This window comes from Amblyomma mixtum, chromosome 1, assembly GCF_055824585.1.
Source record: "Amblyomma mixtum isolate Tamu chromosome 1, ASM5582458v1, whole genome shotgun sequence".
In the NCBI taxonomy this organism is placed as follows: Eukaryota; Metazoa; Arthropoda; class Arachnida; order Ixodida; family Ixodidae; genus Amblyomma; species Amblyomma mixtum.
In genome coordinates, this window is record NC_143012.1 from 315,195,292 (window position 1) to 315,211,824 (window position 16,533).

The 16,533-nt window shown below is 49.4% G+C and overlaps 1 protein-coding gene across 3 annotated transcripts in view; it reads left to right on the forward strand.

Moving 5' to 3' along the window:
• Pgant6 (Polypeptide N-Acetylgalactosaminyltransferase 6) overlaps positions 1 to 16,533 on the forward strand; it is a 199,381-nt gene that overhangs the window by 153,969 nt on the left and 28,879 nt on the right. For all 3 annotated transcript variants that reach the window (XM_089567029.1, XM_089567030.1, XM_089567031.1), the window contains one exon: positions 11,051 to 11,217. In XM_089567029.1, the coding sequence (XP_089423155.1) occupies positions 11,051 to 11,217 (167 nt within the window). The remainder of the gene's footprint in view (positions 1 to 11,050; positions 11,218 to 16,533) is intronic.

Sequence of the window (16,533 nt, forward strand, 5' to 3'; positions counted from 1 at the left end):
AGGTGGCAACGTCATATAGTACGTTCTCTCTGCATTGGCACTGTCTTGAGTTGCACTGTCCGTCTAAAGTAGAGCTCAGCAGGGGAGTTTACCGCGAGCTCACAGAGCTCTCTGCGAGTGCACACGTTATGTTGGTGGTCGACTGGCGCCTGTGCGTAGCCGTACAGTCGACAGACAGTGCCCGGGGCTCGAAATGAACGCATACGGAGATGCAGCTATGCGAATGCAGTGTGCAGGAAGCGTGAAAAGCGGCGCGCCTCCAGTCCGATCGGGAGATGGGAACCCCTTCGGTCTCTCGCCGCTCTATTCTGCCTCTCCGGTGCTCGCGTCACGTTAGATCCGCTTCTTTGTCTTCATTATCCCGTGCCCCGGAGTAGACTTCCTAGGGCGGCCTGGTCTCCCGCCCTGCGCTTCTTTGGCCATCGCGAAAGGGGCCTTTGCCTCACGACGCTACCGCTTCTCGGAGCCCGAGTAAGGTGACGTCGCGTGCTTCCCTCCTATTTTCCTCTTTCCTATATTGTGCTCTGGCTGTTAATGCTGCCGCAAGAGTTTTTGCTGTTGGGTGCGACCCAGCCTCGCGTTTGATTGCGACTCTCCGCAATACGCTGCGGTTCGCGACTTATGTCGGGAGCTTGATTCTGTCGCGGCTTTCTGCGGTGAGCTTGTGCTTCAGCTAGCTCTCGTCTCCGACTGTCTAATTTGCTTGCTGGCGATGTCTTTTTTATTTTGTTTTTACATCGTAGGAACTGGTCTTTTATCGCGCGTACATTTCCTGTAATCGTTCAACGGAGTGGCAGTTGACCTACAGGTGTGGCTGGACAACTGCTCTTGCTGGTCATTAGTTTGAGGCCATTGAGTGGTTCGTATGCAAATGACTCCTACAGTCTTTTCCTTTCCCGCAAATCGACCGCGATAAGTTATTCAGAGGCAGTGTTGTTCAGCAACCACTGAGGTCATTTGCAGTGGCAGAAAGTTATCTGCGCTCTACTCTTTCTCTCTCTCTCTTTTCTTTTTTTTTTTTTACTGACGCCGAATTGGACACCGCCTTTGCATTCCTTGCTTTCTACTTATTGGAGCTGTTAGGTTTGACGTCTGTCCGTTTCCGCATTGTCGGCTTTATCGTGTCGGTCTCCTCCCAGTTCTTCTGCGTCTCTTATAGAAGCGGTCACCCTGGCGGCCGAACATGTCCCGCCCTCGTAGGTCACTGCGCCCGCAGCTCTAATGGCGCGGCTGAAATGATTCCTGCCGCGTTTTCGATCCCGGCCGCCGATCGAAAGGTTGAGGTAGCGCTCGCATGCCAGGTGCAGCATGAATGGCATCGATTGGCCAACCGTAAATAGCGTCGCCGGATTTGCGTGCTTGCTTCACGCGCGGAGAACTGCCGCGCTCACGCCGTGGGCCTTGTTTCGACTCCACGAAACGCGACGCGTTGCTTTTCTCGTCTCCTTGTTATACTCGCCGCGAGTTAAGCTAGAGCACCGTTTAGGCTTTATTTTTTTTCCCGTTCTCTTGTTCTCTGCCTGGCAGAGATGAAGTGAAAAGCTGGTTGAACGGTGCGCCGAAAAAAGCCCTTGGTTCAACGCATTACCTCCTCTCCTTAAAAAGCTCTAAAACGTATAACGAATGCCGGACTTCAGTTTTAAAATTAGCAATCACCGCGGGGGCTTGTAGCAGCTTTCACTGACACGTGCGAGGCTTGATTTATGTCTCGGTTACCACGCGGAAGCGTTGTTGCTGTTGTTGCTTTTGAAGCAGATGATGATGAGCTGAAAATTGCTTCAGGATTGTGAGATATAGCGGGAAAGGGAGGTGCGTCTTATTCACACACTGTAAGAAGCAGAGACTGAGCATCCATTGAACGTGATTTTTCTTTCTCAGTATGCGGATTTTAGCGAATACTGACGATTTCTTAACATAATAATGTGTATTTGTTTCAAGCAACTATTCGTCAGACCAATTCAGGCGATGCACTGTAGCGAGGAGCCACTGCGCTGTACCCCTTTTCATTCCGTCCATGCGTGTTGATCGTGCGAAGAACTTTGAGGAACTTTTTGTGAATTTGCCGGCGGGATGCATATGGCTCGGTAGAGTATCGCAGGACTGTGCACGCGCGTCAAGAAAGAACTCACTCATCTCGCCGACAAACCGTACGGTAAAGGTTCCGGTACCTTGTCAAAAAATGTTGGCTATTTCGACGAGTTACGTGCACTGGAGGAGTTGGTTTGCCTGCAAGCTTTCCGAAAGCGCCTGTATTTTGGCGCGATTTTGTTGGGCCACAGCGCATACGGTAACTGCGTTTTAGAAATTCTAAAAGTTTATACGGAACCTGCACGCCTCTAAATAAATAAGGTGACTGGCAATAATAGTTAAACAATTAACCATTCAGTATTAGGCATCCAGCCTACTAGTTAGCACGTCGTAGCTCTATTCTAATGCGCTGCATCGCTGAAAAGGCTATGTTGAGAAAAGTCGCGTCATATGCTTAAAGGCGGAGCTTTAGTGTCCTCCAATTTTTTTAATCGTCCACTTCTGACGCTTGCGCGAAAGCCGTGGCACTTTGCTCGTTTCGCTAACTTAGTGACTTCATTTCTGGCTATTTTGACATCCTTCTGCACGTTATGTGTGCACGGAAAAAGTTTCATTATTGCTTTATTATCTGCAATTCATTCTTCTTCCCTGAACGCACGAGGCTTTGTACCTATGTCTCTGACGGGTGAAATGCGTTCGGCAACAACAGACGCTGCAAGAGCGCAACGGCAGGGTAGTTTGTAATGAACCCCGACGAACGCAGCGCGATATAATATCTCATGCCTATGCGTGTCCTTTTCGCTCATGCGATTTGCATACTGTCCCGACCCCATGAGGCCACGGTGGTCTTATTCAGTAGTACAGTCACAAACCGGGGGTCATCAGCAAGCGCTGTTCGTCCTCAGCGGCTTCGCCCGAAAGCTGTTAAGCGACTGTCTAAACCATGGAGCACGTTAAGCACACCTCATTCGCGCCCCGCACACAGTGAGGGGCCTGGGCCGCTGGAACACTGTAACCTCTCCTACGCGTTTGCAGCGCGGCGTCGAACAAAGGCTCGCTCTCGCTCTCTGGCTGCGCATCGCTGCCGTCACGACAATGGCCGCTACGCGACAAAAGACGCCGAGGCAGGAAATTTGCATGGCCTTTATGTCCTGCATTTCAAAGTGGGAGCCCCCGAAAAGCTTCGCGCTATCGCAACGCGCCCCCGGCCGCCCGCCCTGCATGCGCACTCGCGTTTTCGAATACGATGCTAAAAATATTTGTCTAACTCCCCCTCTCATCCCTTCGAAGCCCTGCGTTCTCTCTCACTCTCCGTCAACATTTCATTTCCCTCGCGCATCGTAGTCGTTCTCTCGATATCCTTTTTCTGTGTTTTCGTACTCGTCCCTGCAGAAGTTGAAGAGGTGTCTATTCTGGCGTGGCTCCGCAGAGCTGAGATGGTGAGGTGGTACGAACTCAAGGGAACGGGAAAGACGTATTCTATGTACGTGCGTGAAAAGAAAAAACTAAATTCACCACCGCTGCACCCGTAGGGCAGAACGCGCTCTTTCGACGTCTTATCTGTTTGTTTTCTTCTCTGCCGCCTCTTTTACGACCGCACTGCGTAAAATGTTTGCCTGCGGAGGAGCCTTTGGGCAGGTCACGCGGTTAGCCTGACGTCTGGTGACGCGGTGCTGCATCTTGGCGCAATGCTGAGACGAGATGGGTGTCTTCTTTTAGCGAAGTTTCTTAAAAGCGAAGTTTTGAGAAGAAGTTCCAGGTATTTGAAATGTAGTTGAAACAAAATGTGAACCTGTTTTCGGCATTGAGAAATATTCTGAAACCGCTGAGTCGTCAGTGAGTCTAATAATGTAGTCGCTACGGGGGCGTTCAATAATCAATCCTCATTGCCAAGACAGAATGTGGTGAACGATCTCAAATAAATATGTGCATGTCGGGACGTGTATCCAAGTAATGCGTATGAAGACCCAGCTAAGCGCGATTTTAACTACCAGAGTGACAACACGTCAAGTGAACCTGTGCATCAGGTTTCAAAGAAACTGCTCAAGCTGGAGCAAAGACCTCGGATAAAGTGTATTATTATAAGGTGTTGAGCTATTATTCAGTAGATACATTACTGAACTCTCCTCGTACCTCTTGCGGCACAGTTTCACAAGCGAAATTGACCGCACGCAGCGAATATTGAGTGTAAAAAAGGGGAGAAAGCGGGTCGGTACAGCGAAGCACAGTAGTGTACCTTGTACTTAATTACTCGCACTGTTAACGCATTGCATAAGTCGCTGAACATCGCGTTGAACATGGCGTATGCCGTTGCATTCTTGAACGAAAAGTTTGTTTTAATGGTAGCAGCCCTCGACAGGAGCCGCGGCATCGTCATTATTCATTCGCGGAAGATGCCTAGCAAGATAAATGAATTAATTGAGCACGAGAAAATTCTTTCATGGCGCCTATTTGGCAGTTTATGATTCTTAGCAGCCGTTTTATTCACCGCTCTTAATGACACCGTTTTCCATCTAGCCTTCTTCTTTAAATAAAAAATCTTTGAATCAAAGGCATCAACGGCAGTTCAACGTGCCGACGCCTCCATCCTTGCAATGGCACCTGAAGTGCTTGTACCTCATGGAGCTAAGAGTACTGAGACCTTCGAAGGAGTCTGCTCGAGAGCTTATTCTCTATTCCCCGGAAACACCGAATATTGAACTTAAATTGTTTTATGGGGTTTGACGTCCCAAAGTGACTCAGGCTATGAGGGACGCCGTAGTGGAAGGCTCCGAATAATTTCGACCATCTTGGGTCCTTTAACGTGCACTGACATCGCACAGCACACGCGCCTCTACCATTTCGCCTCTATCGAAATACGACCGCCGCGGACGGGATCGAACCCGTGTAGTGAACTTATAGAATTCGACATGGAAGTGTACTTTCAATTCGCGCATGCTTTTGCTGACGCATTGTGCAGTGCACTGGTAATGCGTTAGCGGGGAACATGGTGTAAGCTTTGGATTTTCAACTTACGCGGACTTGTGGACGCAAACTTCTCGTAGTATATATGGGTTAAATGGTTTTCATCATCCTATCTTCCAGCACATAACAGTATAGCTAGGCTGCCGCGTGCTTCGCCTACAAAAAGATGCGAAAAAGAAAATTTCGTGTTATGTGAAGAGCGCCGTGTTTAGCTCTGGGGTCAATCCTGAATTTACGAGGGTCAATCCTTGTTTTTGATTAACGCAAAGTGCGCGGCGTTAAGGCAACTGCGAACTGTGCCGAGCTGTCGTTCTACGCATTTTTTATGCTCTCAGGGATATTCGTTTACAACCGTAGTAGCTTCATTTCATGAGCGTTTGTCATCCTTTATTTCTCTTCACAGGCTGACGCGTGAAACATTGGTAATAAGGGAATAATTACTCGTTGACGTCCACCCAAGCGCAGCCATATAGCTACAAAGTCAACACTAGTCAACACTGTTGACACTGTTGTCAACACTGGTCAAAACTGTTCCCACTTCGAGTTATTGATCAATTCGCTCTCGCCCTACCATAAGCCTGCCGACCCGGTTAGCTCAACTGGTAGAGCGACTGCTCCGGTGAAGCGGTGGTCCCTGGTTCGAACCCCGGACCAGGACGAATTTTTCTTTAACTGCGTGGTTTCTGAGAAAGCTGTGTAGCTTTCCTTTGTAGCCGTATGGCTGCGCTTGGGTGGACGTCAACGAGTAATTACTACCTTATTACAAATCTACTCCACCGTGGGGGATTCCCCTAAGACGTTTGGTGAAACATTGGTCAGTAAAAGAAACGCTTCTTCTTTTTAAAGTATTTGTGTTTTTGTACACATAGCCGCTTCCTGTAGTTCGGACCGTGCCGCACATATAAAGTGCATGAAGGCGTTAGCACCAAGTGCTACGTGTTTTTCGGTGCCTCATATTTGGCCTTTTTAGTGAGCAATGGGCAAGGGGGGAAACCTCGTCATGAGTAAATGGTTTCAGAAGCATGGAGACCGTTGCTCGTGATGTGTCAGAGAGTACCCGTTTTTCATGTATTTTTGTTTAAAAAGAAAACCAGAAACCGCACTTCCGAGACCCGTACATACAGAATATGTGCATTTTTTATCTTGGAGTTAGAATAAGTTTAAGCAATTATGTACTTAATTCTATTTGTATTCCAGTAATGAGGGTGACGGACATGGTTGATTTGTTCACTCTTTTTCCCTCATACGAAACCGGTAACCCGTTTCGGAAGTCGGCTTCTCCGCATCAATGCGAGATGCTTCCCCACATGTGGGTTTATTGTGTGGGGAAGACTGATTGTCAGGGAAACGGATAATCATCTGCTTCGCTCGTGTGTTCTTCCGCCTCGTGTATTCTTTTTTTTTTTTCTTTACCTTGCGACGTTTTTGCTTTGTAGATATAAGTAAGCTCGCATCTGCTCAAGCGTGAATTTTAATTTGAAATTTTATTTATGCCCTTTTTTATTTTTTTCTTCTGTAGCGCGAAATCTCTTCTAGTTAGCGCACGTTTCGAAAATGCCAGCTCGGCGGCCGCGCCTCTTCCCGCCATGAATGCGTCGATTCTTATGACGCAGAGCCTGGGTGCGGAACGAAAGTAGTAGTATGAAGAAAACATGCTCCACTGCTCGCAGCGTGGCATTTACCCTGCTCTGGGGGCAAAGTACTCTTCCTTGGCGAACCAAATCCGGCGCGCGACGCAATTATTGGACGCTTATGCCGGTGCGCTCCCTAGCTGTCTGACACACTAAGCCTACCCTGCCGCATCGTTCTTTTTGTCCGATATTCTTCTTTCTGTCTTTCTTTTCCGCCCCGTCTACTGTCGCGTTACGAGGCTGCAGCGAGTCGTGGAAAGCCGCCTCGCTTTCTGCTCCGTGGCGTCGCATTAGCGCGCGCGCGCACGAGCGTTTGTTACCAGCGCTCGACAGGGCGCGCTGTCGGATAAGACGGCCTCCGGAGCTGGGAGCTCGCGCGCTTGCTTCCGCCCTGGCAATGGATGAACAGCCGCGGCAAAGCAAATAACTGCGCGCGCCGACTGCGCTTGATCCTTGCTTTGCCGATGACCTCCGCGCGTGTCTCGAGACGAGGACGCCACGCGAAGCTCCTCTCCCTGCGGAAAAGAGCTTTGCGGTCGGGAAATCCTGCCGAGGAGGCAGTGCCGCGGTGTTCCTTGTGAGCTACGCTTTGCGTAAGGAGTGAGCTGCTGCTTTTTCGTGCGTGCTTCGCTTCTTCGGTTGTGATGATGTTGTTTCTGTTGTTGTCGCTGCTGCTGTTGTCACTGCCGTGGCTTTTGTCACCGGCTCCATTAGCCTATTTTCTCCACATGTTTGTTTTTGCTCGTGTTTGAATGCTTCTTGCTGAGCTGGATTTCGGAGCTCCCACCGTGCTTCTACATCAAGTATAGGAGGTCGATTTTCATTCCACACGAATCGATACAGACCGCTGCATGCACACACACGCGCACACTTTTTACTTATCTCTTTCTCTATCTCTCGTACTCACTAACTCATGAAATAAAGCATTGATTGTTTTAGCTAAGATAGAATCATTTCCACTGCGTCTGTTAGAACATCAGCACACGCAGTTGGGTGATATGCTTGAGCGGAACGGCGCGAAAGACGCAGAAAGTGTAGAGACACAAGACAAGCGCTGGCATCGCAGCTAATGTTTATTTAGTATAGAACCACGTCAAGTGCACTATACTGGTCCGCAGCCGTACGTCAGGAAACATTGTGCGTTTCAGTTTTGTCTCTTCCTAAAGGGAAGTTTTCTTGCGGATGCAGCCGCCGAAACGGACGTGCGTTTCGAATGAGGTTAAATTGGTAAATGCGCGTGCGCATATTTCGGTGCTTCTTAAAAAAAAAAAAAGCGAGGTTGTCGAAAATAATATGGAGCCCTCCACAATGGCGCATGTCATAACCCACGATTGTTTCGTTGGCGCGCAGCGCTCCATTAATATTAATGTCTTGAAGTTGAAACGCATGCCTGACTCCATCTTCATCTTTGTTTCCTGACATTGTGTGGAAACGAAATTTATTTGTTTTTTTCAGCAGAAGTCAATTTCGTGGCTCTTTCTTACTGTTTTGATGTCTGTCCGGCAGTAAAAGACGCATTTGTTGTTGAGTAATTTGCATTTTAAAATTTTGCCACCACTCCATTCAAACTCCTGACGTCTACACCGAGAACGACTCGAGATCACCGCTTCGCAGTGAAGGGCAGTGTAGACTACCATCCGGGATTCGCGCCCTACAGTTCTGCGGACGCACTACAGTTTACTTTCGAAATCGACCCGTGATGGCGGCACTTATATTGTGTTTCGTGGTTTCTTCTAGTTCACCAAAGCTCCGCTCTTGGTGAGAGAGGTCTCTTTGTGATTAGAACCCGGTAATCTGTTGATGCAGGGGCAACTTAAACCTATGCTGAGTGTTTCTTTAAGCTTTCTTGCCGAAATATTGTTTAATATAGAGTGTTGATTGTCATATATCCACATTTCACTTGAGTCGCACAGAAAAATGGGCGTCGATTGCGCACCGTGTTTCACCTCGCACGGACTGCTGCCTTTGTCGGCTGCGGCTCTACGCGTAGCGGTGTGTTTGTATCTTTGCTTTCCTAATCCGAGCCAGTACCCGCAGCCTTCTTCGGAAAGGGATGGCACCGCGCAGCGCCGAGGATTTGCCGCCACTGGGCCGAGGTTCTTACTCCTACCTTATTTTTGCGTTTTATTTTTGTCGTCTGCTACCCGCACGCCGCAAGCCGGTTGGCAACCTTTCGCTGCTTCGGAGAAGGGTGGCCAGGATTATCGCGTCAAGCCTGACAAGTCGCTCGGGGATTTGCGGGAAGCTGTGAGCCCTTGGAGGGCCGACCAGCAACCCGCTTGCCGGCTCTCACCTTGCCCCTATGCGGGGGCAGAGTATACGGGAGGCACCGCATATCCGCGGTGTGTGGAGGAGGGTCATCGTCATGACTTTTGCGCGGTATTTTTCTTTCCCACAAGACGGGTTTTCGTTGTTCTACTCATCTCCACATAGGAAAGCTGCGTTGGGCTAAGACAGCGGAGGTGAACTGGCATAACGGGTGCCACTGTCCTAATGGCAGTGCACGGTTCGGGTAAAGTGTTCTCTTGATGGCAGTCCTTTTCAGGCCTCGTCTATCCTTTTTCTCTTCCCTTTCTAGTCGATTTCCTCCCTTATTTGTCGATAGCTACACCCGACTGTGATTCGTGGGTAACCACGGCCTTGAGTGAGGGGCAGTAATCAGGATTGGAACCCTGTAGTGGGTAGAGTAGGGATGAATGAAAGCAATGACACGCCGCTTCGCGCATTCACCTGTATCGTCTTCTCGCACATGTGGCCCGTTCACATGTGTGCGCGTGTGCTTGAGTGTGTCTAGTACTCCCAGTTTTGTCGTTGTTTCCGGAGAGTGTCCTCGTACTTCAAGCATCTCTACAGAACGCCACCTTCCAGGGAGTGTTTTTTTTTTTTTTTTTGCTGGTAGTCTTGAACTTTCCAGTGCTTCGCTTGTGAAGGTTTGATCTTTTCTGTCCTGCGCAGTAATGTTTAAAAAAAAAAGAGAAAGAAACGAGGCGCACGTGATTGTCGCAAGCACAGACCTTCAAACTAAGCATGCCAGTGGCGTATACTACCTTGACCAAAACTCGGTATGAAGTAATACACCTTGCACGGATTTTATTCTTTTGCATTTGACAAAACTGATAAAGGGCTGACAGGCCGATCTCTTTTCTTAGCATCCTTCTCTTTTCATTATTGCTATTTTATTTAATATTTTGCTCGCTTCAAGTCAACCGCGACTACTTTTTTTTTTTCGGACTTTAGCCGATCTGAAAGCAGGCTGGCCGGCGGGCATGCGGTAACGATGAATTGAAAACCGAAGAAGAAGAGAGCGCAGCGACTGCTGCCAATAGCCAGCACTCATTTCTCAGGCACGTAATTGAAAGCACACTGATATAGGCTCCACCGCGTTAATCATCCACGCATGCCGTGCTGCCACCCTGGAGCAATCATGCTCGCAGCCGTATCCGCGATTTATTGAATAACCTGATCACATTTTTCGAACAAATGACTGTATATTAATAAGCGCCCGCGGGCAAAACGGAGTTCTGCTCTGACCCGGATCTGGATCGAGGAGGCAGTTCAATTATTTTCTGATCTTTTCTCGTCCGAGATCCGACGGGCGTATTATTGCAGGTCTTCTGGCTCGAGGGCCCTTCGTATTTTTTTACTTTACTTAGGAAATCAACTTCTTTGCTGCGCTTTGTGCGATGGCTTACAATATATAAACAGCCTTTAAACCAGCGTCAGCATTATGTGCCTCATTTATGTGTTGCTTTTTTCGCTTTGTTATGGATGGTTCGTGATTACAGGCGATGTTTCTCGGTTTTTTTTTTCTTGTTGCTTTTGCTCATCTTGTCTTTAGTAGCAAACTGACCAGGCTATGGCTTGATTTTTCTGAACGCGCTGGAGAGCCGCACATGCTCTTAAATCATGGCTCAAGGCTGTTGGACAATCACAGAGAGAACTCTTGCCAACGGTGGACATTCAGGAAATTTGTCTTCGCATGGCAAGTGCATGATTTTGATCAGAAATTACGTTTGCATTGCCATCATGTGGCTCTTTCTCTTGACGATCGTGGTTCCGGTCTCCGCAGCGTGGGAGGTACTGTACAATAATGCGAGAACACCCGTACAGGCTTAGACTCCGGCGCGCTGTTAAGAACACATGCTGCTCGAAGTTACCTTAATACATTTTAAAGTTCTTCTTCATAATATGCCGTTAAAAAGGACATGAGGATTGCAGTGCGCGTTATCACGTTATGCCTCTGTTAGCCGTATGGTCTGAGGTAGTGCAAGGTCTTTAACCTACTATGTCACGCTCTCTGGCCCTCCACATGGGCAATGTTCGAAATTAATCCGGAGCCTTGCACGATGTTCCCTTGTCACGTATAAACAACCCATTACCATTGTACCTTACCTGCAATCGGACTGACGACGTTGGTGGTCGTGCAGGTGCCAGAAGAAGCGCTACGTGTCCAAGCTGCCCACGGCGAGCGTGGTGGTGCCCTTCCACAACGAGCACTGGACGACGCTGCTCCGCACGGCCACCAGCGTGCTCAACCGGTCGCCGCCCGAGCTCATCAAGGAGATCATCCTGGCCGACGACTACAGCAACAAAGGTACGTGGCGTGATAAACGTTTTAAGCACGCCCGTTCCAATACGGGGCTTCGAAAATTGCAACTCAATTTGGCCTCCTTAACTGCTGTCACAGCCTTTGTGGCTGAATGGCCAGCGCCACGGGTTGACAGTCGTGGGCCCCGGATTAGATTTTCCTGTCCAGCAAGCCACAGTGGTCCACCTCCTGAGCAGTCATAGCATGCTTGGCAGAAAACCGAGAGGTATATACGAATTGGAGGGAATTTTCCAGAGCGTACTCAAAGCAGTTAACATTCAAAAGAGGAAGGACAATTTCCCTCAACGCCTTGTGTGTCTCGAACAGCGGCTGTATCTTTGAATTAAAGAAGCCGCGGGATGCCGGTCACCGTCACATGCTATCTTTCTCAGTGTGACTTGCAACATGCTGGTGGTGACAGTTGCGCAGTTTGCGCTTTGTATGTTTTGAATGCGCCGACACAAACACGTCGACGAATGACGGAGCACGACGACGTGTTAAGTAAGACTGAAAAGCTTTACCGGCGCTACTTCTATCTTGGGAAAGAAATTGTGCGAAGGTTCTGTGACGTACTGCCACGCTTGACTGGGTTCTTGGTGGTGTGTCGGCGGCAGGGTGGCTAGCGACGGCGCAGCGTCCAGACCGGCCGTGTCTTTCATTGAGCGTTCGCTGCTTGTCTCACGAAGATCGACGTCACGACCAAATCAGACAAAAACGAAATAAAACGTTGTAAGTATGGCCCCTTAACTGATATGCGGTCACGCTCATTGGGCACAATGGCGTTTCCTGCCTTTGTCGGCTTTTATTTTATTTACCCGCAGCAAGGTGCGAAGCGCCTGTGTTCATCGAGTCACTTCTAAATTCGTTTAATTTCTGTGATATTATCAGCAGGCTGATCGCTACGCATATATGAAAAGTTTAATCTCCTAAGGCAGGTGCTACACATACGCCACACGACAAAAGTAATGTTTAAGAACCAACGTTTTGTTTTTTCTTGGAAAGGCAACTGAAGCGGTTTTAGAATTCGATGAGTTTAAGGTTGCCGAAAGTGCGAAATGTGCTGGTAAAGCCTGCGAAATAGTTTTGTGCTAGCATTTTAAATGGTGGCGTAATCGCCGAATAAAGTCGTCACCGGCGTTCAAACTTCTCTGAAGTGCACAGCGACGGGCAGAGGCCCCGATAATGACGTCACGTATGACGGCACTACGTTTCCAGCGAAAAAGGGTTATTCCATGGAAGAAAATTGACGCCATCGAAGGTGAAGCTCACAATGCATTGTTTGGCGCCATCTGACGACGCACAGCAGCGTGCAGGCGTAAGCAGCAGACATTTGAAATTTCGGCAACAATGACGTCACTGCCGAGTTTCCTCGCACTCCTCCAGAGTAGTGAGGAGAAGCCTAAACATCGTCATGGTTTTAATCGTCGATTATGTCACCATTTTAAATGCTAGTGCAAAAATACTTCGCGTGGTTTATCTAGAAGCTTGATAGATTCGAATTCTCGAATAACCCAGAATTCTCAAAAAACCGTTTCAGCTTCCCTTTAAGCGCACCGCGCACGTACAGCCGGCCAAATCTTAAGCTGGCGTGCGCGACTGCCGCTTTTTGTGCGCTCTTGCGCTTTGGGATGAAGCAAACTTGCGGAAAGCTCGATATTAAGCACGGGGTTAGTAGTCTGCTTAAATTTGATATTTTCGCAAGTTTGCTCCGTCATAAGCTACAGGAGCAAGGAAAACGCGGCCGTCGCGCACGCCAGCTTAAGATTTGGCCGGCTGTACAGTATGCTGGCGCAGAAATGTGGCTTAGCATTGAATGAGACACTTTTTTGTTTCCTTTTATTACTTTACTGCATGTTTCCTCCCTTAGACGTGTCTTGGCTTTTTTCCTCGAAATATAATGGCAGGGGACGTTTCTTGTCACTTCATATCTTATGTGACGTACCTAAAGCTTCTCCCGTGTGGAAGACAATGGATAACGACACCGATGCTGCCTGCGTACTGCTGTTGAAACGACAGAACTAGTTCACCTCCGGGCTTTCGTTTCCAAAACTTCTAGATCGGACCACCAAACAACTTGTCTCGGCTGACAGAGGCTCAGCACCGCTCTGAGCGCGAACACTCGATATCCACGCCTCTTCAGCGCAAAACCATTACGACGTTGCGACAGCGCCGTCCCTTCCTCACCGCGCGAGCAATAACGCCCTTATCGGCAGTCGCCGCGCTGCTGTGTTTCGTAAAAGCGACGAGAGGAGGTGCGGCAGCTAGCGACGAGGAACAACGCACGCAGAATGAAGCGCTCCAATTGCGGCCCTGCCTCCTCTTATCGTGTCTTGCTTTTTCTGCGCAGAGCAAGCAAGGTCGGCGCGCGTTGTTTGTTGGGTCGACGTTCGGCCCCGAAAGAGCAGAGCCAGAAGGCTTGTTTGCCCCGTGCAACGAGCCAGCGGCATGTCCGCACACTGGGTCGGGAAGAGAGCGAAGAAAGGGAGGTTAGGGGGGTGAAGGAAGGAGTGGAGGATAGGAAGGATGGGTAGGCAGGTTTGGCAGCAGATGAGGAAATATACAAAAAGGCACGGGGGTGTGGGGCTGGGGGAAGAAAGGGAGCTGGGGGGGGGGGGGGGGGACCACTCGGAGGAAGCTTCAGCTGAACAAAGGTAAAGAAAGCGCGCTTTGCTTCCGGCGCGTCCGGATCCATAGAAGGCGGCGGGCGCGCGGCCGAAGACGACGAGCCCTGGGTTCGCGCTCGGATCCTCGTCGTCGTACGGTTGCATTAGCGACAGCTGCCGGCGCGATTATCTCGCGAAAGGGGGCTCGTTCTGACCTGACCGGGGAGCCGTTCGCTGCAACGACCGGAAAAATGCCGAAAATATCGCTCGGCTCCCCAAACTTATCCGCGCTTGCCCCTTCTTCGCTCTTTTTCTTTTTATATGTGTTCGCCTTGGATCGGCCTGGGCTCGTCGAAGATATGAAAAAGAACAAGCGGGCCCGAAACGATGGCGCAATTACGGACTGGGCGTTCTAACGAGGGATGAGGAGCAATGGCGAGCGAGGCAGGGACTTCTTCCGGCTCCCGGAAGGGGCGCATGCAGCCCGCCCGGCGCTGATCGCATGAGAAGGGTCTTTGGGTGCCGCGCGTGTACACGATGGCTTGTCAAAGGTCGGGCCAGAAAGCTGCGGCGTGTGCGTGGTAAGGAGGACAAGACTGTCACCATCTCCTTCAAGGAAGCAGCCAGCAGCAGGATGAGCTGGATCGGGGCCCTAAGACGGCTTCCGGACGGCATCGATGTGTGTGTATAGGGACTAATGAAAATCCCTGGCCTCCCTCCTTCCCTCCCTCCCTCCCTCCCTCCCTCCCTCCCTCCCTCCCTCCCTCCCTCCCTCCCTGCCTCTTCTGTTCGTTTTTTTTTATTTGTCCTTTTCTCCTTTATCGGAGCTGCAGCGCGATAAGCCCCTCATCCGGGGCTTCTTCCCCCTAGGGAGGGGGCCATCGTGCGATGCCCTTTTTCGTATCAGACCGTCATCCTTCCACTCCAGCGCCCTGCCTCGGGAGAAGCCGGTGTCACTTCTGCCCGCTCACTGGCGCAGTTCACTTACAAATTGGGCCGACTGCTACCCCTATACCTTTCGTTTTCGTCGCTATTTATTCCCTCTGCGTGCATGTTTTTCATTTGTTTTTGTTTTTTTTTGGGGGGGGGGGTGGAGGAGGGGGAAGGAAGGGAGGGGGGGGGGGGGGCAAAAATTACTGGTTATTGGGCGAAATGCACCTTGCAATGTCACGCAGCCTGTCATTGTTACCAAACATCAAGAAGAGGCGTTTTCACTTCCAAAACCTTGTTATTTTCTTTTGGGTCTTTCTTGTTAAAACTTAGCTCATAATTCGCCTCCATAGAAATGTCATTTTTACGGCCTTGACTGCGTTGGTCCCTTAGTTTTCTGCTAAGAAGATTTAATTTTATTCATGCAGTGGTCCGAGATTCTCCTGTCTCACGTTCCAGTAGTAACGGGCTTGAGAATGCGTCGAAAAGCGCCCGCGAAGTAGCCAAAACTTAACTGTAATTTTTTTATGGGTTGCTGAAGACTGATGTTGCAGATGAATAAGCCGGAGGATTGTAAATATAGTGCGATTGCGCTCGCAGGCTGTGCGTATAAGGTCGTTGTAATGTAACAGTCGCATTTTCTTTTGATTCCTTTTTTTTTTTTTGAGATTGGCGAATAGGGAGCGCAAGAGGTGGCGTCGCTGTACCCTGGCACAAAGAGAGCGGAAATATAAATATCGGATGGAATCTAAACAGAGTTGTTACATTATACCAGCCCAACTTTGCGAGTTTGGTCCGAGAAGTTCTGCGTGAAGCCCACTTCTGTTTCTTGCTTTTAGCTAGAACTAATTATCCATGGCTAACTGCTTTCACAGGGCGCTTTCTCGTGTTCTTTATGCACTGAGAACATAGAGCGTGCTCTTCTTACCTGTAGCCTGAATAAATGTTTCAATTACCGGGTGGCGGCGGGCTGACGTTTAATGCAAGGGAATTCGGTTCTTCGAAGCTGTGAACTTCTCTGCATTGCGTATTTCACGGCCTGGTAAAACGGTCTTTATAGTTTTCGTCGACGGTGTACAATGTGTTCATGGTTTCCGTTAACTTTTGACGCATATGCGCGCTGACTTGTTTGCGTCTCGTCGGGCTACGTGAAGGCGGATTTCACAACGGTTCTAGACAAGTTAACCCAGTCCGGTGGAACGTCGGCTTCCGTGTGAAACACCGAGATAAACGCCGGGTTATTTTAGGACGGATTCTTAGGCTTCTCGTGCGTAGTTTCCATTTTTTATTTTTTTTTGTCGACAGAGCAAGAATTTCGCACCTGCGTAGTTGGCGATGTTACTCCGCCTGTAAAGCGTGTTGTCGCATGTTCGCCAGTCCGAATTTTCTAACGAAAAAAGAGAGGAGAAAGAACCAAGGGCATCACATGGATCACCATAACGCAATGGATCACCAACATGGATCACCAACTGTCCCACGCCTTCACTGTCGCTGAGCTGTCCACCTTGGATAGAGAAAATGTGCCTGCGTCCGGACAGCCAGACTTTCTATCTCAGTAGTTTGGTTTTTCTGCTGCATTTTAGATGCGAGGTCGGGAAAAAATGGGCAAGACACTCGGTAAAGAAAACATAACTATATAGTATAGGCCGTGTTTTTGGCCATGTAAGGTATGTGTTTTAGTGCGCGACGCTTAACTAGAACTACCACACGCACTGACCTTGCATCGCTTTACTCGTTTTGAGAGCCGCCGGATGGTTGACATTAATCCTCCAGGTCCATTTGCTCGCTG